Genomic DNA, 27,126 nt, shown 5'->3' on the forward strand with positions numbered 1-27,126 from the left:
GGAGGAAGAGGAGGAGGAAGAGGAGGAGGAGGAGAAGAAGATGAAGAAGGGGGAGGGGGAGGGGGAGAGGGAGGAGGAGGAGGGGAGAGGAAGAGGGAGAGGGAGGAGGAGGAAGAGGAAGAGGAAGGAGGAGAAGGAGAGGGGAGAGGGGTGGGGGGAGGGGGAGGGGGAGAGGGGGAGGGGGGAGGAGGAGAGGGGCAGGGAGAGAGAGGAGGAGGAGGAGGAGGAGGAAGAGGAGGAGGAGGAGGAGAAGAAGAAGAAGAAGAAGAAGAAGAAGAAGAAGAGGAGGAGGAGGAGGAGGGGGAGGGGGGAGAGGGAGGAGGAAGAGGAAGGAGAAAGAGGAGAAGGAGGGGAGGGGAGAGGAAGGGGGAGAGGGAGAGGGAGGGGGAGAGGGAGGAAGAGGAGGAGGAGGAGGAGGAGGAGGAGGAGGAGGAGGAGGAGGAGGAGGAGGAGGAGACAGGCACCAGTGGCTCACACCTGTAATCCTAATTACTCAGGAGGCTGAGATCTGAGGTTCACTATTCAAAGCCAGCCCTGACAGTGTGACTTGTGTGACTTGTATCTCTGATTAACCAGCAAAAAGCCAGCTGTGAACAGAACTGTGGCTCAAGTGGTAGAAGCACCACCCTTGAGTGAGAAAGCTAAGGAATTACTCTCAGGCCCTGAGTTCAAGCCCCAATACTAGCCCCCCCACACACACACACACACAAAGGAGTATACGATGGGAAGTAAAAGACACAGCAGGCAGGACTTAACAGAGTTTGAGTCGATGAAAGATGAGAAAAAATGTGGTAATTGGACATGTATTCATACTTCTCACCTAGATACGAGCAACATAGGTTGTTCATCAGACTTCTTTCCAATGAGCCCTGCAAAACACTATTATTAACCTCTCTGGTGTCTTCCCTCTCCCTGGTTGGCTTAGGTTAGTCCAGTGGTTTACCAAGGAACAAGAGAGGGCTACGTCTCTATCTAGAACCCCGATTAACAATAACTACATCTGAACACCCTCAAAGCAAACATGCCCTCCTTTGATGTTTCCAGTAAGCTTTAGCAGTAGGCAGAGTATCTGCAAATCAGGAAACAGGTGACGCGGCTTGCTGAGGGTGGAGTGAGGCTGCCCTCCACCCTGGCTTTCCACTGCACGCTGAGGGCGGACGCGAAGAGTATGGATGGTTCCACAGAAGAGGAACAAATGCACTATTCCAAGGCCGCTCCAGCCTACTCCTGCCATTCTACCTCAGTGTCCCTGCCCTCTCTGATGACTGTGTACATGTGCTTGGGCCTTGATTGGATTCAAATGGCACAAGCCTCGCATCAGTGGTTCATACCTGTAATCCTGGCAGCTCAGGAGCCTGAGCTCTGCGGATCATGGTTCAAAGCCAACCCAGGCAGGAAAGGGTGTGAGACTTTTTTTTTTTCTAATTGGCTACCAAAAACTGGTGGCTCATGTGGTAGAATGCTACCCTTGAGTGGAAAAGATTAAAGGACAGGACAGCACCCAGGAAATGAGTTCAAGTCCCGGTATCACACACACACACGCGCACACACACCCACACAAGCTCTATACACTGTTCAATAGATACTTGTTGGTGTTGGTGGTGTGTTGACTCAATACTTCTCTCATATTCAAGTTCTATTACTAACGCCATGTGGAAAAGAGGGTTATGCTCAGACATTTCTCAAGGTTGGTGCCACAGTTATTAGTGGCTGTCAGATCTCAGTGTACACGCTATCTGCTCCGACGGCTCTTTCCTGATCACTTCTAGGTTGGTCAGTTAATATCACCCCATACCATTTTACCCTCCATCCCCACAGACAATCAATTTGTCTCCGTTGTGGGCAGATATCCCAATTGTGTCAAATCATATGCTAATTTCTCTGCCCTAGGGCAGATCACCTCTGCATTTCTAGTACCTAGCACACAGCACTCAAGTGTTTAATGAAAGAGTAATGGCAGAACAAACTCTCCCACCAGATGTCTTTTATATTAATCCTCTACAATTAGATTGAGGTTAGACTAAGTGGTGATGGATGTTGAAGCTGAGTGTCAGGCCTCTGGGAGTTTATTTTACTAGTCACGTGATATATATGGTTGTGTATGAAAATCTCAAAAAAAAATTTCAGATTAACAAAGAAAAAAATATTGTCCGCCCCTGGGGATTTACCAAGTCCAAAAAAGACTGAACTGCAGGTGGTAATGGAAGATCCCAGGGAGATTACTTTCCAACCGGGAAAAAAAAAAAAAAAACATTAGCCACCACACTATTTCCAGCTAAATGCCAGAAAACGTATAGGTAAACAGCTGAAGAGGAAACCAGCATGGCAGCCAGGGCTCTCAGCATCTCTGATGACAGTGTGGGCTTATTTGTAAAACAGTTACATTCACATGCTATTTTCCCTTACATTTTGTTAAGACAGCAGGATGTCCGAGCTTATTGTTTTTATTATTTACCTCATCAAACACTAATCTAAATGCTTTGAGTCTGACAGAAGTCAGATCAAATCCTAACACTGCAAAGGGAGTCCCCATTGCCTCACCTGGAAAGTGAAAATCCGACCCTCATGCTAGGATTATAGGTTTTATATAAACGTAACGAGTGCCCTTAACTCCACCTCACACACACGGACAATGTTCTAAGATAGCTCATTCACTCATGCAAGAGCTTTTTTTTTTTGCTTTTATAATCCCTTACACTATCTAACACAGGGCACAAATGTCTGACTTTTTACAAAGTTTTAGAGACAAAAGGTCCACAGTTCTAAGGAGCCGTGCAAGCCTTAAATCAACACTTGAAGATTTACTGTGTTTCCATAGTACCAGGCTGCCTGGGATTTGAATATATTCTTTGTACTCTATCGAAAGTCCTTTTGCAGGATCAGAGCTACCTCTAAGTTCTACATAAACAAAATACTTTATGCACAGTTCTTCTGAGAGTTTGCCTCACTTTTTTCTTACTCCCTCACCTAAGACACTTTAAGGAAGTGCTCTCTCTCTCTCTGGAGAAACTTTTTGTGCATGTGTGTTGGTCTATGTGTACACAGGTACTAGGGCTTGAACTCAGGGACTGGGCCAGGCCTGTCCTTGAGCTTTTTTGCTCAAAGCTAGCGCTCTACCACTTTGATCCACAGCACTATTTTCAGTTTTCTCCTCGGATCTCAGCCTCTAGAGTATTTAGTATTAGACTTGAGCCAGCAGCACCCGGCTGTCTTAACTTGTTTTGCTCAAGGTTGACAGTCTACCAGCTGAGCCACAGTTGCAGGCTTTTTTTTTTTTATCTTTCTGCCAGTCCTGGGGCTTGAACTCAGGGCCTAGGCATTGTCCTTGGGCTTTCTCCAGGCTAGCCTTCTACCACTTGAGCTATCATAGCACCACTTCCAACTTTTTCTGTGTATATGGTACTGAGGAATTTGAACCCAGGGCTTCAAGCATGCTAAGTAAGCACTCTACCTCTAGGCCCTACTTCCAGTTTTTTTTTAACCGAAGATAAAAGTCTGGAAGACATATCTGTCCAAACTAGCTTTGACCCACAATTCTCAGGTCTCCATGTCCTGAGTAGTTTAACGTTACAGGAATAAGCTACCAGCACCAAATTTGAGAAACTCATTTTTCAATCTTTTTTAAATTGTAGTTCTACAGTCGGAGTACTCAAATTTGAGTTGACTTCCAAAACTCAGGCCAATAACCCAAGATAGTAACACACCCATCAAGCTGAGTTGGCACACAGTTCCCAGCTGCAGGTAACTAACGGGCTGTTGCTGGCTTGTTGAGCCTCCAAAACCATGGAACCTCCCTCAAGAATTTTCCAACCAGCATCACAAAAAGTGTTTTGCAGCCCAAGATGAAAGGATGTGATCAAAGAGGCCAAAGGTATAGGCTGCTAAGAGAAGCAAGCATTTGAGATGGTTTCCATGTGATCGAGGACAGGAAGTGTGTAGGAGGAGGTGCTAAAGGGATGGGCTTCCCATCACTGTAAAAAATAGCAGGGAGCAGACCACGTAGAGGTTGTGGAAAGAGCTCAGAAAATAAACCACCCCACAGAGATATTGAGCTGGAGACCATGGGAAATACCACATTATACCTCAATTTATACAATAGTACTCAAAAACAACTCCTGTAACAGGCTTCAGCTAAAAAGTATATATACATTTTAAAAATAAAAAGAATGTGAAACTCTTCTGAGAAAGAATAATTTATTTCTTTAAGCTTGAAAACTAACTCCACAGCTAATTCGGTACGTATGGAATTGAGAACAGTACAGCAAGAGAAACCAAAACCAGTTTGAAACCTACATTCCCCAAAAGGCAAATTGCAGGATTCTGCCTTGTTGTACATGGTAAAAAATGCCAGTGATGAGTTTCCCGTAGGCGAATCAGTCTCTAACAATAGCTAATCTGAAATTTGTGTACTTAAAGAGTTTTTCTACATTACTGGGAGAAACTGAAATCTGTACATTAAAAGGCTCTGATGATTGTGTCTTTGATAGTTATTCCTCTCATTCTTAAGTTTTTAGTCCATTTTCTGAAATCCAGATACATACTTGAAATACCATATAAAAACTGTATATGCTGTCTAAATTAAGCTGCTCAATTATAATCTTGGGAATTTAACCCTAGAAGTGGTAAAAACCATGGTTGTGGACGCATGGAATAATAAGTATATGGCTGTAGTTAGAACACAGCCATACATGTATTTAAGAAAAAACTTAGCTTGCTGCTGGTGGCTCAGCACCTAGCTACTCAGAAGAACGAGATCTGGGGATCATGGCTCAAAGCCAGTTGAGGAGAGGCTAGTCCATGAGATTTTTATCTCCAATAACCACCAAAAAGTCAGAAGTAGAGCTGTGGCTCAAGTGGTAGAGCACTAGCCTTGAGCAAAAAGAGCTCAGGGACAGTACCCAAGGCCTGCACCCAGACCTTGAGTTCAACGCCAAGACCAGCACACACACACATAAGCATACACACACATTGAAAAGCATTGTTCCAGTTCAGTACTTCTCAACCTTCAGTACACACACAAATCACTAGGAACTTTATTAAAATAAAGACTTTGCTTATGTAGTTTGAGGGTGAGACCTGAGAGTGTCCTTTGTGGGAATGGGGGAATCTGTAAACCAATGAATATACATGTCATACAGCAAGAACCCAGAGCCTGCTCCTCAGCCTGGCAGTATGCTGGAATCACCTGAGTATCTTAATGACAGCAACACGTCTGGTAGGACCTGAGCAATGGAATTTTAAATTCCCTGGATTATGCTGATATGCAGTCCCATGGCTGGAAAATCTCTGGAACACAACTTAACTCAGCACTCAGCCAAATTTAAACAGTGGAACTGTTTCCTGTGTTACTGTGTATATGACAGTCTCCAAAACTCCTTTACAAACATTTGCATTTTACTAATAAGATACTTGTGTTTTATTCTTGCAATTAAGGATCAGCTAAGTTTCAGCAGAGGAACTCGCAACAGGACTTGCTCCGTGGAAATAGTAAATCTTCTGGGCCTTGAGATGGCATGACACCCAGATGACTACACACACAGCCTCCACTCTTACGTTCTTCCGGAGCTTCCTCATCAACTGAGATGCTACTCACAAACTGAAGCTTTGATTTCCTCACCTATCTAATGAGAACCGAGACCCCTACACCTGCAAGAATAAAATGAAAATACTTGCAAAGGAATTTTGGAGAACATCATATAGAACAAATCAACATATACACCACCCATGTCTTGCACTTTGCTTACACAGCCTAAGAGATGAACGTTTTACTATTTACCTCTGAAGCATGTTGAAACAAACAGAATGAGAAAGCACTTACTCAACTGCTAACAAAGAGCTTAATGGTGTAGTTCCAGGAATAACCAAGTGAGAAGAGCAGAACCACCTTTAACAATGAAGAATTAGTAAAGGATTGCCTGCTCCAGGATAAGGACAAAGGGCACATTTGCAGGATTCCCATCCCAGCCTTTTGACACAACTTCAAATACACTTAATGGAAATAATGGTTCACAGTCACAGCTATCAACTTCTAGGAAGCTTAAACATATACTGGGCTGAAGGAAAAAAGATTTTGATGCCAATGAAGCTGTTTTTAAGAAAAAGTCAGAGGCAGGAAAAGGAGTAGCATGGAGTTTTTAATTTGGAAAGTAAAAGGTTGCATTTAGGGGAAGAGGGAGCTCCTGGTACTTTCTCTGGGCTCTCTGCCTGCATGCCAAACCAGGAATAGGTACAAATCTGAAGATTCCACGTATTCAAAAAGTTGCCATCTTGAGAACGCTTATCCAGGGTACATCAAAAAGTGAACCTGAAAGAAAAAAGTAGAAAGGTAAAATGCCAACCCCCAAATCCTTTGCCCAAACTCTAAATGCATGAGATAACTATGGGCTACATGAAACGCGGGACATTACTGTAGCCAGCTTAGAATAGCCAGAACAAGGTTTTGTTTTTTTCCAGAATATTCTACAGAATTAATATCCATTTAAAAAAATAATAATAATGTTCAGACCTGAATTCCAAGCCCACCATGGCAAAAGTCACTAGCAAAGTAGGAAGCACAGTTCTACCCCGAGCTCCCCATGGCTTAGCTCCAGGACCTGACGTGTCACTCACCACCCAGGTCCACAACGCCTTGCAGCCAGGAACCTTCACTGTAATCTAAATATGCCACAGGAAAGATTGAGAAATGCTACCTTCTAGAAAACTTGGGCTCCCCACTCCAGGAAGGAAAAGGAACCCACCTAACCAGAGCTTTTCTGGATCTAGAATGCTTAAAAGCACTCAGTTCTAGTTTGGGGGAGGAGAAAGGAAGAAGAATCCAAAAAAGAAGGAAAAGTTCCTCATATTTAATGAAAGACCTACATTTTCAGAAGAAATATTTTAGTGTTTCATTTAAGATAAAGTTATTTTGAGCCAGGTGCCCCGTGACGCATGCCTATAATTCTAGCTAGTCAGGCTGAGATCTGAGGATCAATGTTCAAAGTCAGCCCAAGCAAAAAAGTTCATGAGACTCTTACCTACAATTAATCAAAGAAAAAGCCAGAAGTAGTGCTATGGACCGAGGCCCCAGGACTAGCCAAAAAAAAAAAAGGTGTTTTGAAGAGAAAATGAAAGTTCAGAGAAGTGGCCATGTTACCGCTTAGAGATGAATGAAAACTCTGGGTTGAGTAAGGTGTGCTGTGGCACCACTTTCCCAGAAAAAGACTTAGGCATCCTATCTAGGTTCTTAATTAAGTAGGCTTCACCTAGTGGATTTCCTCATGGTGATGGCCAGAAATTGATCTCTTGGCCTAACCAATATTCCCAACTCTAGCAGCCAATTTTACCAGTGTGTGCTACAAAAAAAAAATACTATAAACTATGTATACTATGATTTTAAAAAGGCCCAGAAACATCAATTTGCAGAAGAACTGAGCTGCTCACCCCAGTAGGGAAAGAGAGCCACTCTAACTTTGTGTAGTATTACAAGTGACACGGAGAGTCTAACAACAGAGCTTAAAGGGAAGATTTTAGACTTCCAGCCAGAATGCTTTTATTTCACTGAGATGTTTAAAGAAAAGCTACATAATTGCAGCACATTCCTGTGTCAGAGGAATTGTGAGAAAAGTATAAAGGGCAAAACCAGAAAGCAAAAAGTGCTGCATAAGAACAAAAAAGACTATTAAACTCACCTGTACATTCCACTGAATTTATTCTAAAGAAAATGCTAGCAATGAACTATGAGCCAATATTAACATCAGTTCTAATAGCCATCAATTTCTGACAGGAGAGGACTAAAGGCCACTGCACAGAACAAAGCCTTGACACATTCAGCATTATAAAAGAAATACCAAATTAAATTTAAAAATTTCAAGATTTTATAATATTAAAACATTTATACCTAATACATTGGGCCAATTCATGTGGCAGGCAAAACTGATTCGTGAGTCTCTTTGACAGTGGTTTTCAGAAAACACTACTCCCAAAGACCTACCTGTTCATTTCTTTTAAGGCAAACATATATATTACCAGGCACTACTCCAAAAGCAGAGGCCTAGAATTCTTTGAATGGTTAGCTCAACAAAATTGGACGATGCAACAGCTCAGAAGAAAGACTTCAGGGGTTAACCAGTGAAAAAGGTTTGGAGGCTCTCCCCCTCCTTTACTAAGACATGTAAAATGAAGACACCTACTGAGAAAACATAGCAGGACTTCTGCAGTCTATTTCCCCTGAACAAAAAAAAAACAGTGCCATTTGATCAGTCTGCTCTAATAGTCTTAAAGCAAGGCACAACACAAAGAACTGTGAAAAAGAATTATTCTCTGTATAGACAGAAATGATAATGCCAGCTAGGGTCACTTCTATTTTCACTGTGTATTCTTCTTCAGCACCATCTCTATTCAGACACTAGCATTATGCAGATAGGATCAAATGCCCATTTCCCCTCAAATCCATCTCATCTTAGATTCTGATCACCCAATTAAAACTAGGATTGGAAAAAATACAAATCAAATACCATTCTACAAAGATGCCAAGATCAGAACTCAATCAGAATCACTATAATTTTAGAAGGCATAGATCATAGACTTCTGAAAGCGGAAGAAGCATCAGACATCAAGTAGCCCAATCCCCTCATTTTAGAAACAAGCAAACTGTAGCCTGACAGCCTGACCAATCTATCAAAGCTGTGATTTCTAACATGGCCAATCTAGCTTCACGTGACTATTAACCTTAATTAAAATTAAATAAACTAAAAATTTTGGCTCCTCAGTTACATTTCGAATGTTCAATAACCACATGTCCTTAAACACAAGACTGCAAAGAATACAAAAATCGGGTTCAGTGCTGGTGGCTCACACCTGTCATTCCAGCTACTCAGGAAGGCTGAGAGCTGAGGACTGTGCCAACCCAGGCAGAAATGTCCCCATGAGACTCTAATCTTTCATTAACCACTCAAAAACCAGAAATGGAGCTGTGGTTCAAAGTGATGTGGCTCACTAGCCTTAAATAAAAAGAGCTCAGGCCATCAGATCAAGCCCTAGGACCAGCACAGGAAAAAAAAAAAAAAAAGTATGATGTGGAATGTATATTTATAAAGATATATATGTATATGATCAGATACATATGTAATGACATAATAAAACTATACTGGTAATGTAGTAACTGTAAAATATCTTAAAATGGGAAGTGGTACTGTGGCTCAAAGTGGTAGAACGCTAGCCTAGTGCAAAGAGCTCAGGGACAGTGCCCATGCTGTGAGTTCAAGCCCCAAGATCGATGGGGGAAAAAAGTTACAAATGTTGTATAAAAGGCCTTATAAAACTATTGTGCATTTTGTTATCAATAGTCACACCTTAATGTTCTGCCTTCTGTGAATGAAGGAATTATGGATAAAAAGCAACTACTATAAGGGAAGAAAGGCAAAGGTCAACTGAAAATCAAAACAAAAAAACAAAACAGCACAATTCTCCTCAAACATGGGAGGAAATCATCACAAATCACATTAATGAAAGGTTAACCAGCTACAAGAGATTTGGCAGAACAGCCAAACCAGACCTCTCACTGCATAGCTAGGGGTCATCTCTGAGACAGGCTCACTTGTGCATTCAAGTAAATAATAGAACCAGATCTCCAGGGCAGGCCTTCTAACTGGTCCTCTTAGCCTCCTCTATCACAGAGCCTTCACAAGAATCTTCTCCTTGGCTTTTCTTCCATCACACTTTCCATGTTGTCAACATCAAGTAGCCAATGCTGGAACTATATTTCTTGCAATTGAATGTGACACCTCTTTGCTTATATAGTCATTCAGCAAACAAGAACTGGAACTGGCCTTTGTTAAACCCTAAAATCCTTAACCTAGGAGATTTTCAGAGTTCAGAGTGGGAAAGAGGAAGGGGTTTGGACAATTTCCTAATTGTGATAAATGGAGCAGAGGTCTACACAGGAGGCCTGAGAGTCCAAGAGGAAGCTCCTGTGCAGCCTGGCAGGTTGTGGTGACTGAGGAATAGGAGTCATTAGAGCTGGAAGGTGAGAAAACAAGGGAGTTAGGATAGCAATGAAATTCATAAAAACAAACCTACTTGATATTCAGTCTCACATTCCTATTCCTTCTGGCTCTGTCTCACTCTCTGTAGCTTTAAAGGAATCAAATTCGAACAGTTTAGCAACCAATTGGAGTCATCAATTACGGGTTTTGTTTCTGTTGTCTGCTGGCTTAAACTGTCTGCTGTGGCTTAAACTCAGGGCCTGGGCACTGCCCTCAAGCTAGTGTTCAAGACTAGTGCTCTACCACTTGAGCCACAGCACCACTATTTTGGTTGTTAATTGGAGATGATAAGAGTTTGACTTTCCTGCCTGGGCTGGCTTTGAGCCATAATCCTCAGATCTCAGCCTGCAGAGTAGCTAGAATTATAGGCGTGAGCCACTGGCACTCAGCATCAATTATGTTTTTTAGCAAATAAAACAGAGATTTTTAACTTTCCAAGACTAAAAACTCAAGAGTTTATTACACCTTCCAACCAAGAGGAAATGGGTTGAAAAGAGATTACGTGGTACCTACCCTCAGAAGATTTTCTACAAACTAAGGATATTTTTCTCTTTGGAAAACATATTTGGAGGCTGAATCTAATACAAAGCAAGAATGTCAAAAAGAAAATGAAATAACTAAATAGCCTTGCCATCCACAAAAATAAATGCTACTGCAAAGGGGAATTCATTGCTAAAACCAGTAAAGTTTAAAATAAACCAAAAAGGAGTTCTTGAACTAAATAAATAAATAAAGGTGAAATCTGAGTCCATGGGCCAAGCTCTTCCAGTGTAATAACAGCTTGGGCAGAGGTTCTATGCCCTTTTGTTCCTAGCTCAACAATGCCTACTTCTGGTCAATTTGTAAAGCAGCCCTTGACCTAGGATATAAACCCACTTGAACCTCTGCTGCCCTCCAATGACTGGAAAGAAACTTGGTTTTATACGAAGATTAGGGTTTCTTCCCCCAAACGTAATTCCTTTTGTGTTAGAATACATACCTCTCAGCAAGGAAATGTTCAATCCACTAGGTGGCAGCAGAGCCTAAAGAATAACATTTAGATTTCCATTCCTGGGTAATTCTCTAGATTACTATACTTTGAGGAATTGAAAAGTCAACACAATTGCATGTTTATAAACAGTACTGCTTATCACTGTCAAAATGGTCTGCCCAGCCTTGTAGCCTTCTTGTTCTAGCTAGGAATAAACACTGAATGTTTTAACACTAGTGGGAGAATGTCTCCATTATATATAAACAAGGCAATACTAACAAAATTTTAGCACAAACATGGCAGTCTCCTCAGAAGACGAGAACACTACAGCCTCGATTTATTCTTTGGTGTCTGCCATGTTCACCTGCCCTCTGATCAGAGCCCAAGTCACTATGAACTTTTCATTCCCAGACTCTACCCCAATGTTGCCTCGCCCCCCCTTTTCTTCCTTTCCCTTCATAAATCTGATTGGCTGACAACTTTTGGAAAGAATTTTGAAGACATGGAAGAACAAAACAGGAAGTAACTATACAAACTATATAAAACAATCTACTAATTTGTTTTAAAACTTCACTGTCACTTAAAATACACTAAATAATTATTGCAAGTGAACATGAAATCTCCAGGCTCACAGTATGCTAAAAGTATTTTTACATTTTTGTAAAATGGACTTTCCTGCCCAGGCTGGCTTCCAACCAATTACAATCCTCAGAACTCAGCTCCTGAGTAGCTAGGGTTACAGGCATGAACCATCACCACCTGGCTGTATTTTATTTTTGTATTTTCATTTTTGTCATAATTTTTAAATGTTGAGTCCCTTCTTGACCTCTTATAAGCAGTATTGCCATCCAGTGTAGCTAAAACAGATACAACTGTTTTTACTATCACTCTTCTTCAAACTTCCCTGATTGGCTATGTCTTCAGGAGACGAAAGTCTGAAGTTTGAAATCTACACATTACATTAGTTCTCCTTAAACAAAATTATTATGAAGTTCTAGTCTTAGGGGATGTGGGAAAAAAGAGATTGAAGAGGGATTCAAAGGGAAGGACTCTGTAATATAATGTATGTATATTTAACCTATTCAAGGTAGTAGATACAGCGATGTTTGTACTTTCCTTTTTCTTTTTTGATTCCAGTTGTGGGGTTTCAACTCAGGGCCTGAGCACTGTCCCTGAGCTTTTTTTTGCTCAAGGCTAAAGTTCTACCACCTGCTCCACAGCTCTACTTCTGACTTTCTTTTTTTTTCTTTCTTTTTTTTGGGGTGGGGGGAGTAGGTTATTAGATGTAAAAGTTTCCAAGGGCCTGGGAATGTGGCTTAATGGTAAAGTGCTTGCCTAGTATTCATGAAGCCTTAGGTTCGATTCCTCAGTACCACATAAACAGAAAAAGCCAGAACTGGCACCGTGGCTCAAGTAAGTCTCACAGACTTTCCTGCCCAGATTGGCTTCAAACGGCTGTCCTGTTACCTCAGTAACCTAAGTGGTTAGGATGACAGGTGTGAGCCACGCAGTACCTGGCTTTACATTTCTTTTTTAAACTGTTATAATAAAAGGAAGGATGAGCTGGCACAGGTGGCTACTCCTAGCTACTCAGGAGGCTGAGATGTGACAACAGTTTGAAGCCAGCCCAGGCACAAAAAGTCCCTATGAGACTCATCTCCAATTAACCACTCCAAAATCAGAAGTGGCGCTGAGGCTCAAGGTGGTAGAGGGCTAGTCTTGAGCACAGAGAGGCTCAGGGACAGTGCCTAGGCCCAGAGTTCAAGCCCCACAACTGACCAAAAAAAGCTGTTACAGAAATCAGACTAGATTGTCAGACTTGTTATTGAAGGTAAAAATTTCTGGACTCCCCAAAACACAACATCACTTTATCAGTAAGTGGGAAAACAAGCCTAGCCTTGTGAAGTTAATTTTGAAAATAAAAAAATGAGATCTAGGCCAGGAGCATGACCTAACGAATGAGTGCTCACCTAGCAGGCACCAGAGAGAGAGGAGAGAGAGAGAGAGGAGAGAGAGAGAGGAGAGAGAGAGGAGAGAGAGGAGAGAAGAGAGAGAGGAGAGAGAGGAGAGAGAGAGAGAGAGAGAGAGAGAGAGAGAGAGAGAGAGAGAGAGAGAGAGAGAGAGAGAAATCTAGAACAAGACATATATATGGCAAAGTGAGTACCTTTCTTACTTTCCCTAGACTACACTGAGTTTTTAGCTCAATGCCATTTTCTTTTGATCTGCCTTTTCCAGCATAGTTGCTGGTTTTAAATGTCACTCTCAAATTCATGCAAGATTAGCTATACTATAGATGTTTATTGTTTATACCCAACTCTCAGTTGGAAAATATTGGAAATGTTCAATCTGTTTCTGTCTACCTTCTTAGAGGGTATAAATACTGAGAGCTCACTTGGAAAGTGTCTCTAACGTATTTTGGCACGCTGTGCATACGGTTGAGTTAAAAGAGCATAAAAGAGGCAAATAAATGTATTTTAACAGGACTGACAGCAGGAGAGGGTAGCATATGTCAGAGCAGGACCTCTGTAGAAAATGCATGGGCAATCACACAGAGGATTTTTCTGTGAACACACCACTTTCTATAGAATGATTTAATGCTGCAATCTGGAACTGGTAGATTTTGCTATACATTGGGCCCATAATTCCAGCTGAACAGGTGGCCCTCGGTTGTTAATATGGTCTGTAGTACAGTTTCTGCTGAGCCTGCTTTTTTGGTCTGTGTTTGTCATAAGTTTGAAATACTAAACTCTCTGCCTCAGAGCCCTCCTCCAATCACAACAGCCCCAGAAAATATTTTTCCATGATTTGGTATGTCCCTGAGCCTTGAGAACACCCTTGAAATGTTGGCTCTGTCCCCTTCCTGGCTCATCTAAAAAAAAGAACTTCAGATACCTGGGGGGAGATAATCAGAAAGAAGACTTAGGGTCTTTCCAACAATGACTCGCGAAATGTGCGTGGGTAAGGTCAATGTTGCAGGCTCAGCTCTGACCTAGTAACAGGTAAGAGCTGTTATCCACTGGGCATGGAACTCACTGCTACCTCTGCTCCCACATGGCTCAGTATTCCCCTGGCCGTCTCTCCAAGCCCTTTGCTCAGGTTTGTGGCAAGGCTCGAACCATATTTTAACTGCTATACATGCATGTCTACTCTCCTGCTAGGTTATTCCCATTCAAAAGCAAGAACCACATTTGCCTTTCTTTGTATTTTCAGTAATAAGGCATTGATTGGCAATGACACAGGGACGGCCTGTAGGAAGGAGAATTTTTTCTGTCATTGCCTTTTAACTGTGGCTCAAAGTGGTAGAATGCTAACCTTGACCTTGAGCTCTTCAGAGCTCTGGGACAGCATGCAGGCCCAGAGTTCAAACCCCATAGCCCAACAAAAAAGTAAATAAATACATAGAAAAAGGAAGAAGGGAGGACAACACTGTTTAAATCAGGTCTCCAAGGAGTTAGGTTGATAACAGAATGAAGTGATTTTCAAAAAATTCAATGAAATACACTTACCACCACCAAAAAGTAAAGTCTTGCCTGAACTAATACAAACTGTTTTTGAGACATTGTATCAAAGGAACACATTTATATAACATTATAAATGATTAATTCATGCCACAAGATGAATTATAGTCCTTGTCACATTATTGCATGCTTACACATGACTGCTCTAACTCGTGAGTTAGATTTCTGCTGACTAGTATAAAAACAATAGCCTTGTCAATAATGAGAGAAAGAGATTGGTCCTGAAATAGCCCCCACCCCCAGAAAAAAAACAAGATGTTATTTCCTAAGACTCTCTTTTCTTACCACCCAGTCAAAAGCAACAATAAATTTTGTAGTATAAAACAAGAATGCAAAAGCAAGTGCTTCATTAGCAAATGCCTGCCTAATCACTGGGCCAAGGGCACTACTAGGCCAAGGCGCTGGCTGCGCTGAACACCACTGGTTTCTAACCTCGAGTAACTGTATTGACACAGGGCTTAGAAAATGCCCAGAGCCTCAGGATTCTGCTTGGGAAGGAGGGTACACCACCCACAAAGGAGAGCAGAGCAGAAGGCTTTTCCAGTCCTGTCCATCAAAATAGCTCCAGGTCCTTTCCGCTTTTCTACCAGGATTCTATGAGTTTGGTTCAAGCCAAACAAATGAGCCAAATGGCATGACAAATTGTGTTTTTCAAAACTTCCCCATCTGTTTCAGTTTAGGACACGTGTCAGCTAACAGCTCATTTATTCAACCTACACTTAATGACTTAATGTGTGTCAGGAGTAAGTGCTACACTGAATTCCACAAAGGCAATGGCCAGCATTTAAAGTTATCAGAGAAAACCAGGGGGTGGGGGAACTAGGAGCAAATTAAATTCCTTTACATTTCTGCCCTTAAAATCTCTGGCATCCAGGCACTGGTGATTCACACTGTAAAACTAGCTAATCATGTGGCTGAGATCTCAGGAATGCAGTTAGAAGCCAACCCACACAGGAAAGTCCCCAGACTCTTATCTCCATTTAATCATCAAAATGCCAGAAATGGAGCTGTGGGGGGCCGGAAATCTGGTCTAGTTGTAGAGTGCTTGCCTAACACGCACAAAGACCCAAGTTCAATTCCTAGTACCACATACATAGAAAAGCCGGAAGTGGTGCTGTGGCTCAAATGGTAGAGCTCTAGCCTTGAGAAAACCCAAGAACAGTGCTCAGGTCCTGATTTCAAGCCCAATGACTGGCAAAGAAAAAAAGAAGAGAAAGGAAGGAAGGGGGAGGGAGAGAAGGAGGGAGGGAAAGAGAGATGAAGCTGTGGCTCCATAGTAGTAGAACACCATCCTTGAGCACCAAAAGCTCAAGGACAGTACCTAGTTCCTGAGTTCAAGCCCTAAGGAAGGCACTAAAAACAAAACAAAACAAAAAAATCTCTATGTGCATACCTGTAGTCTCAGTATTTAGGAGAGACGCTAAGGCAGGAGGATTGAAAGAAACCAGCCTAGACTGCATAATGAAACCTTGTCTCAAAAAAAAAAAAATTAAATTAAAATAATAAAAAAAAAAATAAGTAGTTGGGCATGCCTATAATCCTAGCTACTAGGGAGTGAAGATCAGGAGTACTGCAGTTCAAGACCAGTCTAGGCCAAAAGACCATTAATCAATAAAAACTCGGTGTGCTAATGCACACTACTACTTGGAAAGTCTAAAAAAAAAAAAAAAAGAAACATGATCTAGGATAGCCTGAGCATAAATGCAATACCCTATCCAAAACATACCTAAAGCAAGAGGACTGATGGCATGGATGAAGGGGTAAAAAGTATTTTGCATGAGATAGTAAGTTTAACCCCCAAGTATATAAACAAATGAAGCAGAAGTGAGTTATTTCCACAGCTACTAGTATAAAAATCAATATGCATTCACTATACACATTCACTTTCTGATAATTTAATGATTTGTAGAACAGTGAGAAGACAACAGACAAAAGCAGTAACACTTGATAAGTCATAGTGATAGGAATGTATACATTACAAACCACTGAAAGATTTTGTAAATGTCTTAAAGCAGTATAGGAGCTCTGCCACCTATGATGTAAACCAGCCCCATTTAACTTTTCTTCCTAAAGTCAACAATATAGGACAAGCACTATGATCCTCACTTACCTTCTTCCTGTCTCCTGCTCCTCCATTAATGAAATGGGATCAATTCAGCCAACAAAGTTCATGACAACCAGGTGCAGGATAGTGCTAGCAAAGAGAAAATCAGCAAAGGCTCGCTCCGGGGAGATGCCTTGGAAATCAGCTTTGTTCTGTGGATTGATCTGTATTCTCAGGCAAACTGTACAAAAAGCAAAACACAAAATCATTATCTAGACGGATAAAACAAACACAACTGTTAACAAACATACACACATCCTATTATACAATTCCACTCCAGCAGGCATGAATGCATATGCACACAAAAGGCATGGACAGAAATAATACCCATGAGACCCGGTGCCAGTGGCTCACACCTGTAATCCTAGCTACTCAGGAGGCTGAGATCTGAGGATCATAGTTTAAAGCCTGCTCACACGAAAGAGACTCTCATCTTCATTTAACCACCAAAAAACTAGAAGTGGCACTGTGATTTAAAGTGGCAGAGCACTAGTCTTGAGCTGAAGAGCTCAGGGACAGAGGTCAGGCCCAGAATTCAAGGACACAAAGGATTTTTCAGAGTTACACGAAAAACTACAGGCTTACAAGGGATGAGTTTGATTGGGATATGGAAATGTCACAATAAAATCCTCTCTGTACAACTAATGTATGCTAATAAAACTTAAAAAAAAACAAAACAGGGCTTCATTAGGGAAAAAAATATATATAACTAACCAAAGAAATCTCATCTCCTGGGTGAAAGGTTTCTAGTAATACCTTCATGGTAGTACAGCTAAGGCAGTAATAAAAGAACTGTGCTGAATGACAAAACAAAGTTATAAAAATATAAATTATTGGGCCGCCAAGTGTGGCCTAGTGGTAGAGTGCTTGCCTAGCATGCACAAGCGGAAAGTGGTACTGTGGCTAAGTGGTAGAGCACTAGCTTTGAGAAAGCTGAAGGACACTGTCCAAGCCCTAAGTTCAAGCTCCCCCTCCCCCCCAAAAAAGTGAAATACTGGGCCAGGCACGGGTGGTTCAAGCCTATTAATTGTACCTATGCTAGTGGCTGAAGTATGAGACTGTGCAGGGCAAAGATGTTTGCAACAGTCCATCTCCGAAATAATCAGCCAAAAGGTAGGCTGGAGGTAATGGCTGAAGTGATAGAGGAAGAGCTTGGCAAGCTTGAGCTCAAGTCCCAGTACCATCAGGAAAAGAAAAAGAAAAAAAGAATTTTTCTCTAACAATATGCATATGATTGACAGCAGACTTTATAACTGCTTACCCATGAGAACCTCAGAGTTGTAGATAAACTAGTTTTAACTTAAAGCTCTAGCAGCTACTTATTTGCCTCAAAAAAAAAAAAAAGGTAAGGCACTTAAAACATGTCATTATTGACAGAGAATTCTTCACTACCACATGAGCATTCTAACAAGTCACCATTCTCATGAAAGGGAAGCTCCAGAATACTTTCCCCAAACACCTTTATGCCTGTAATTAAGTATTACACTACTTAAGAAAACTCAATTTGCTTCAGGCTAGCATCCACTCCATCACTAACAAATAAATAGCAATGAAGTAAAATCTAGGTTCAACAACTTCAGACCAGTTCTGGAGTCTATCACCATAGCAACAGTTCTCATTATGCTTAAACATGTAAACACTATGGAAACACCATTGATCTTTTCAGGCATCCAGCCCTTCAAATTAGAAGGTCACCAACTAAGCGCAAGGGAATCCATATAAGTCCTGCTGTGGCAACACCTATTAATATTTCAAGTTTGACAGAGGACTGTATCTTACAGAACATTCTTATTTCATATTCATATTTCTCTTGAAGAATATTTTTCTAGCCACATGCTAGTGGCTCCCACCTAGCTATTCAGGAGTCTGAGATCTGAGAATTGAGGTTCAAAGCCAGCCTGGATAACAAAGTCTGTGAGACTCATCTTCAATTAACCTCAAGAAAACCCAAGTGGTGGTGGAACACTAGCCTTGCACTAAAAGCACAGGGACACCCATTGTTCTGACCTAGAGTTCAGGCCCATGACCAACAACAGAAAAAACAAATTCTATATAGCTAAGTACCAGCGGCTCATGTCTGTAATCCTAGTGACTAAGTCAACAAAGAACTGGACACAGTACTGCTGGACACAGAGTCTGTTATCCTAGTGACCAGGAAGCCTAATATAAGTGACCAACCAAGTGCTGGACAGGAAGCAAGACACTATCTGAAACAATGAGCGACTGTGACTATAGCTCAAGTGCAAATGCATCATCAGCCTTGAGTAAAAAAGCTAAAGGTGAACGTGAGGCTCTGAGTTCAAGCTCAATGCCAATACATAATAATAATAAAGGGCCAGGAGCATAGACTAGTGGTAGAGTGCTTGCCTAGCATGCACAAAGCCCTGGGTTCAATTCCTCACTACTACATATATAGAAAAGGTCAGAAGTGGTGTTGTGGCTCAAATGGTAATGTCAGCCTCAAGAAAGCTCAAGGACAGTGCCCAGACCCTGGTTCAAGCCCTAGGACTGGCAAAAAAAAATTATCATTATTATTATAATGAGCAAAATTCAAGATGAAGCATGCATGCCTCAGCAGCAATAGAACCTGCCTAGCAGGCACAAGGACTGGAGTTCAGAGTTTAAAAAAAATGAAAACACATACATGTGTGTGTGTGTGTATATATATATATATATATATATACACACCTACATGTATACGCATGTATATTATATATATTTATTAAATAGGGCACATAGACTAGAGTTGTAAATACATACATATTATATTCAATACATATATTTCATATATTATATTTTAATATATGTATCACATGTATTCTAATACAATTATTTTGTCATGTTTTAGTTGGAATCTAGAAAAAATTTGGAGCAATGGGTACTAAATCATCAACAGTAGATACCAGGGCGAAATATGAAGGGACAGAGGAAAAATTTATAAATATGGTCATGAATTGATGGAACCCATATAATTACAGTAATTCAAGTTATTTCAATGACAATAAAAGACTCAGAATCACACAAGGATAGAAAGGGTCTCAGAAGTCACAGATCAATAACTGTAACCCTTCTATCAATTACAATAAAAAAGGGAAAAAGAAGAAAAAAAAGAAGTTAGAGATCAACAGTACCTGTAGATACATAAAATGCTTAAGGAATGAGGAAGCAGGTACACCAAGTAGACTCCTTACCATTTCCAAAACCCAAGAAGTCACTGTGGGAAGAAAATGAGGAGCCTCCCAGAGCTGCTGTCACTGACAAAAGTGTCAAATGCATTGGGAACAAAAAAGGTAAAGATCTTTGCCTCTTCCTCCACAAAAGTCTTCCCCATTGCATCCAAAAATGGAAATTCACTGTCTCCTGAGGCAGCCTGCTCCATTTTAGCGTTCTAATTTAATCTATCTCCTTAAATGTTCATTCATTCAGCAAAATATTTATGGAGCATCTACTATAAGTCATGTATCACTTCAGGCACTGGGAATCTGGCACAGAACAAGGTAAGTCTGGCTCCTAAGGAATTCCCAGGTTAATGGAGAGAAACATATAATAAGGGTTATATATCAGTAGTAAACAAACAAGCAATTATCAGGTAGGGATAGGATTATGGAAGATACAAGAGAATAATACAAAGTGAATAGGAATCTATGTTTATTCAGTAATCACAGAAGGCCTCTTTTTAAAAATGCTCTTTATTCTGGGTACCAATGGCTCACAACTACAATCCTAGCTGAGATCTGAGGATCAAAATTCAAAGGCAACCCAGGCAGAAAAGTCCATGAGACTCATCTCTAACTACCAAAAATGCCTAAAGTGGAGCTGTGACTCAAGCAGTAATAAGCAAGCCTTGAGCACAAAAACTTACGAGACAGCATCCAGGAGACACACACACACACACACAGAGAGCCCGGGTACTCATCCAGGACACACACACAGAGCCCGGGTACTCATCCAGGAAACACACACACACACACAGAGAGCCCGGGTACTCATCCAGGAGAGACACACACACACACACAGAGCCCGGGTACTCTTATCTCCAAGTAACCACTAGAAAACCAGAAGTGGGCACTGTGGCTCAAGGGACAGGGTGGTAGCCTTGAGCTGAAGAGCTCAGGGACACCACCCAGGCCCAGAGTTCAAGCCCCACAACTGACAACAACAACAAAAAAAAATACTTGAGACCAACATTTAGAAGACAAAGAACCAACCATGTAGATCTGAGGGCAGGGCACTGTGGACTTTAAAAGTAGTCTCAATACACGATTACAGATGGCTCACTCATGCCTGTAATCCTAGCTACTCAGAAGGCTGAGATGTGAGGATCATGGTTCAAAGCCAACCTCCGACAGGAAAATCATGAGACTTTATCTCTAATAAACTACTCAGAAAAATCCAGAAGAGGTGCTGTGGCTCAAGCGGTAGAGCGTGCTAGCCTTGAGCATGGAGAGGCTGAGGAATAGCGCCCAGGTCCTGAGTCAAGCCCTAGGACCAGAAAAAAAAAAAAACTAAACATGTTGACACATGGCTAGAATCCCACCCAGCACTAAATCCCAAGAGCTAAAGCAGGAGGATCATAAGTCAGGCCCCCTAGCTTGCGTAGCAAAAACGTATCTCAAAAATCAATTAAATAAATGCATTTACCTATGGAAAGAAATACTAAGTGAAATGATGCAGAACTACACTGTCAGAGAAGCCCCTAGCACAAACGGGAAGGAGGAGAAATAAAGAAGGTTTGAGGACCAATTATTTCACTTAGAAGGAAGCGGTCAATGGTGTGAAGTACTACATGTCATTGAGCTGTCAGGTAAGGTAAGGTGGATGACCATCAGATTTAGCAACATAGCCAGGGTAGTTTCAGGGAAGTGATGGGATAAGTATAAATGGAAAGAAAATATAAATGGGGAAGAAAGAAGAAATGAGATTAGTTAACTAGGAGGACCAGAGGGCAAATGGATTTTTTTTAACTGGATAATAATAGGGCGTGATGAATCATGAAAAGGATCCAGCTTACACTTTCCCATATTTCAATTTCAGCATTAAGCATGGAGAATGCAGAGATGGAAGAGAGCCCCTGCCTTGAAAGGTTCACAAGAGAGAAGGGAGACCAGACTTGACAAGAAGCATAGGACAATGAGGAAGTTCCATCCCTCTTCTTTCCAACTTCTTCCCTTACCCCCAACACACACACACCAAGTAATGCAGGAACAGTAAGGCCTGGGTGTTTTGGGAGAGTCAGAAAAGAATTCCAACGCAGGGATCACTTAAGCTAGAGATTCCAAGAGGAGAAGGAATTTTGAAAACTGACATATATAACAGCTTGACACAACCATATTCAAGAAGTGATAAGTAGAGGGGTACTGGTGGCTCATGCCTGTAATCCTAGCTACTGAGGAGGCTGAGATTTGAGGATCATGGTTCAAAGCCAGCCTGGGCATGAAAGTCTGTGAGATTCCAATTAATCACCAGAAAACCACAAGTGGCACTGTGGCAAGTAGTAGAGTGCTAGCCTTGAGCTGAAGAGCTCAGGACAGCGCCCAGGCCCAGAGTTCAAGTCCATGACTAGCCCCCCCCCCAAAAAAAAGGGGTAGTGATAAGTAGCCCAGTAATATCAAGGCATACTTGAGAAGACGTCGAGGGAAGGTACAGATAAGAGAGGTAGCTGGGGATAAAATATGAAGCCAGATCTTGAAAGCACCTCCATGTCCTGAAAAACATAGCAACCATACTTTGGAAACCATAGACAAAAGTGGAGGCAATCAGATTTGCAAGTCAAATCCACCCTGCATACCCAGAGGAAAATGAACGTGGAGAGACACACCACAGGCTAGAAGGCCAGTAAGGATTACAGTAGTCCAGGTAAGACATGGATAGCCTGAGTCACTCAAGATGAAGAAGTGGGACTGGATATGAAGATGGTTAAAAACTGGACAGACACAGAGATGGCACTCTAACATCCTGGACAGCAATTACCAAGAGGCAAGTCCAAAAGAAATGCTGCCTCCCACCTCACATAACTCAAAAAGCTCTCTCTTGAGACAGGAATCATCTGGATTAGATCTCTTCCTTTCTATGGAAAAGCAAACTAAAATATTCTTGGGTTTATAAACTGATTTCAAGGGATAGGTATAGAGGTTCACACCTATATTCCAGCTACTGGCAGTGATCAGGAGAAATGGACAGATTACAGCCAGATAGACTAGGGAAAATGAGGAATCACTTCCATAGGGGGGTTGACAAGGCCAACCCCAGTAAAAAGTTAGCAAGACCCCATCCCAAGCCAAGCAAGGTAGCACATACCTGTGACTCCACTTATTCAGGACATACAGATAGGAGGACAGCAGTTTAAGGTTGGTGCCCAGGCAAAAACAAAGAGACTTTATTGGAAAAATAACTGAAACAAAAAAAGGAATGGGATTGTGGCTCACTTGACAGAGCATCTAATTAAACAAATGTGAGGCCCCCAGTATTACAAAAGGGGACAGGAGTAGGAGGGAGAGGAAGAGAGAGGGAGAGAGAGATTTCATGGCCTGAGGACATGATTTCAGTTGTAGTAGCTAGATTTAATTTAGCTAGACTTATTTTGATGACAGTCTTATTTCCATTTAAAAGGAGGAACTCAGAGTTAGGTATAAAAGAAATTAAAAAGCTGCCAACACTAAACTTTGATCTAAAAAAAGGGGGGGGAACAGATGTCATCCTCTAATGATAGCTAACCATAAAAAAAAAAGTCAGCTGATAGAGATGGTGAAAATTTGTGTAGAAGAAAAATATTCTACTTCTGAGGTTCTTTTTTTTTTTTTTTTTTTGGCCAATCCTGGGCTTGAGCTCAGGGCCTAAGCACTGTCCTTGAACCTTTTCAAGGCTAGAGCTCTAGCCTTGAGCCACAGCACCACTTCTGGCTTTTTTTCATGTATGTGGTACCTAGGAATGGAACCTGGGTCTTCATGCATGCTAGGCAAGCACTTTAACCACTAGGCCCTCTGAGGTTCTTTTTTAAAAGTCTACTATACTAGCACAGGCCTGTCTACAATCCCACCATTTGGAGGAGAAAGCAGGAGGATGGAGCGTTCAAGGCCAGTCTGGGTTACACAGTAAGACCCTGTCTCAACAGAGAATGAAACAAAGCCTACTACCGCTGGTCCCAAATACTGGTCTCTAAAAGGATGGTGGCAGCATCCTAAATTGGTTTAAAGTGTACTGATAAATTTACAAAGAGCATGTTAAAATTAACACACGTGGAGGAAACAGAATACTGCTGAAACGAAATTCAAGGAACTAGACTAGGAACTTGTACCTCCAACTCACCCTACATACTCAAAAAAAAAAAAAAATTTAGGGCAGGGAGTTTGGCCTAGTGGTAGGGTGCTAGCATAACATGCACAAAGCTCTGGACGGGATTCCTCAGTACCACATACACAGAAAAAGCTGGAAGAAGCACCGTGGCTCAAGTGGCAGAGTGTTAACCTTGAGCGAAGTATCCAGGGATAGTACCTAGAACCTGAGTTCAAGACTGGCAAAAGAAGAAGAAAGGAGAAAGGAGGAGAAAGGAGGAGGGGGAGGAGGGAGGGAGGAGGAAGAGGAGGAGGAAGAGAGGAAGGGAGGGAGGAAGGGAGGGAGGAAGGCAGGAAGGAAGGCAGGAAGGAAGGCAGGAAGGAAGGAAGGAAGGAAGGAGTAGTCTCAGATGCTATCTATAGACTACAATCTAAATCTTTGCACTCAAAGTAGCACCTAATCTTTCAAAATCCTCCAACATAACTCCCTACAATCCCCTTTCTGCAGCCATTAAGCCTTCTCCATTTTCTTCTAACACACACACACACAGAACATCAGAAAACCCAGCACCATAAATAGGTACAAGTTTTCCTTTCCAACAATCAGAAGTATCCAGCCAAATGGAATTTCCAGAGAACAGTCTGGGCTAGCACAGAAGGCAAGATTTAGTATGCTGCTAAAAGAAATGCAAATGATACCTTTGTGATGACGACTGTCAGGAATTCTTTCTCTGCCTCAAATCACTTTTACTGCCAAGGCCCTATTTATTACCTGTTATCTAGCAGATTTGGAATTCTCAAATCCCCAACCAACTTTTCTACTCAGGTGCCTTCACCAACTACTCTCTTCTAAACAAGCCATCTAATACTGTGTATTAGAGGAGTCTGCCAACTCAATTTTAGCTTCTAGATTCAAAGACAGGTCTTGGCATAAACAAACTATCTGCTCTTTAAAAAAACTCATCACACTATAATCTATAAACTGGTCTATGTTAACTCTTCAGAAAAACCACCTGTAACCCTAGAGACGGATGAGGCCAAGGTAACTTTGTTATCACTTTGTGCCTGTACTGGGATGTGAACTCAAGAGCCTGGAGAACCCAGCTTTCGCTTTTCACTCAAGGCTGGTGCTCTCCCATTTGAGCCACACCTCAACTTCCAGCTTTTTGCTAATTAACTGAAGATAATAGTCTCTCAGATTTGCTTTCCCAGCCTGGCTTCAAACCAGAACTCCACATCTCAGCTTCCTGAATAGGTAGGACTATAGATGTGAGCCACCAGCCCAGGACCAAGGTGATTTTAGTGTACATAAGACCTCTGGGGGCTTTGGGGGGGGGGTTTGAACGGGTACTGGGGCTTGAACTCAGGGCCCCGCGTTCTCATTTGGCTTTTTCTTTCAAGCCACGCCTCCAGTTCCAAGATTTTGTTTGCGCAGGTCGTATGTCTTGAAAAGCCTGAGCTTTTTTTTTGCTCAAGGCTTGGTACTCTACTACTTGAGCCACAGCTCCACTTCCAGCTTCTTTTCTTTTTGTACTTAATTGGAGATAGGAGTCTCCAAAGCTCTGCTGCTTGGGCTGGCTTTGAACACCAATCCTCAGATCTCAGCCTTCTCAATAGCTCGGATTATGGGGGGAGGAGGCAGCTACCAACTTTGACGTCGTGAGGAAGCTAGCTAGCTACCTGAGAGTTGGAAACACGCTTTCCCGGGACGGCTGAGCAGCATGACTAAAGGAGGCCCTGAGAGCCTCTGACTCCAGCCCCCCGGCTGCGGTCTGGCGTGCGACCCGCGACCACCCCGCGCTCCCGGCCAAGGCTCTCGCGGGGCGGGAAGGCGGCGGCGGCGCCCCTCGGGGACGGTCCCGTCATTACCCGCTAGAATGAAGCTCCCCACACACGAGATGAAGCCCGACAGGAAGGAGTTGAAGGGGAAGGTCCCCACGAGGAGACAGTAACCGAACTGCAGCGCGCCGGTCAGCAGGATGTACAGGAGGTACGCGTCCAGCAACTTCAGCCGCTGAGGAGTGGAGCTCAAGTACTCCTCTAAAAACCGCGAGATGACCGACACCACCGACGCCGACATGACTACACGCCGCGACTTCAGGCCCCGCTCCACCACTCCCAGGAGACGCGTCGGCCACCACGGCAGCGGCGACTGCGCAGGCGCACTACAGGGTCCGTAGGACCGCCCTCCCCGGCGGGCGAATGTGCGCCTGCGCAGAGGCAGTCGGAGGCGCGTGACAACGAGTGCGCAGACTCAGACTGAATCCACAAGGCGCAAACTACAGCCGGGAGCCGTGAATGCGTCTGCGCAGTCTTTACGTCAACGAGCTGGAGACGTACGTGTACTCTCTCTGTCCGGTTTCCGCCGTTACCAGTCGGTAACGCCCACAGTTGCCATGACAACAGAGCGTTGCCGGAAGAAAGGGGGAAAAATTTTAACTGAGGACTGAGTTGAACTAACTAAAGGGTTCCGGTCTTCTTTGGTTCTCCCGACCCCTGAAAGGTTAGACGGGTGGCTCACGCCTGTAGGCCTCGCTACTGAGGCTGAAACTGAGGATCTCAGTGGTCCGAAGACAACCCGGAGGGAAAGTCCGTGAGACTCTGGTCTCCAGTGAACTACAAAAAAGCTGAAGCGGGGGGGGGGGGGGGGGGGAGGGCAGGGCAGGCGTGCGGCCCAGTGGTGGAGTGCTCGCCTAGCATGCATGAAGCCCTGAGTTCGATTCCTCGGTACCACGTACACAGAAAAAGCCGGAAGGGCACTGCGGCTCAGCTGGCAGAGCTCTAGCCTTGAGAAAGAAGTGTCCAAGGACAGCGCCCGGGCTCTGCGTTCAAGCCCAGGACTGGTTTAAAAAAAAAAAAAAAAAACTGAAGCGGGCCGGGGCTCAAGTGGTTAGAGCGCTTGAGGGGAGAGACAGGGCCTGCGCCCAGGCCCAGAGTTCAGGCCCCACAACAACAAGATCAGATGCTGGCTTGAAGTCGGTTTGGCGGCACTGCTTGACGCTCCAGTGGTTCGGTACCAGCCCGGCCCACCTGTCCTTAGGGACAGAGTTCCTCCTGTGCCACCACTGAGGGGAGGGGGAGGGGGAGGGGGAGGGAGGGGGCGGGGAGGAGCTCAACCGCATCTGAAGCTCCACTAGTCCTACCTCCTCGCTCTTCACTCACTGGGTACCAGTAACTGAAGTTGTATAAGCTTGGAGGTGAGCTGGACATGGAGAGTTGATAGGAGGGTGTGTGTGTGTGT

The 27,126-nt window shown here is 42.9% G+C and overlaps 1 protein-coding gene across 1 annotated transcript; it reads right to left on the minus strand.

The window, feature by feature from the left end:
* Positions 1-6,115: 6,115 nt before the first annotated feature.
* Positions 6,116-26,055, minus strand: Dad1 (defender against cell death 1). Its single transcript, XM_090345211.1, has 3 exons — positions 25,755-26,055; positions 16,621-16,795; positions 6,116-6,304 (listed from the first exon to the last, which is right to left on the minus strand). The coding sequence occupies exons 1-2, from the start codon at positions 25,963-25,965 to the stop codon at positions 16,665-16,667; spliced, it is 342 nt and encodes a 113-aa protein (XP_090201337.1). The 5' UTR covers positions 25,966-26,055; the 3' UTR covers positions 6,116-6,304; positions 16,621-16,664.
* Between the last annotated feature and the right edge of the window lie 1,071 nt (positions 26,056-27,126).

This window comes from Megascapheus bottae, chromosome 14 (assembly GCF_031878675.1).
Source record: "Megascapheus bottae isolate mThoBot1 chromosome 14, mThoBot2.hap1, whole genome shotgun sequence".
NCBI classification, from domain to species: Eukaryota; Metazoa; Chordata; class Mammalia; order Rodentia; family Geomyidae; genus Megascapheus; species Megascapheus bottae.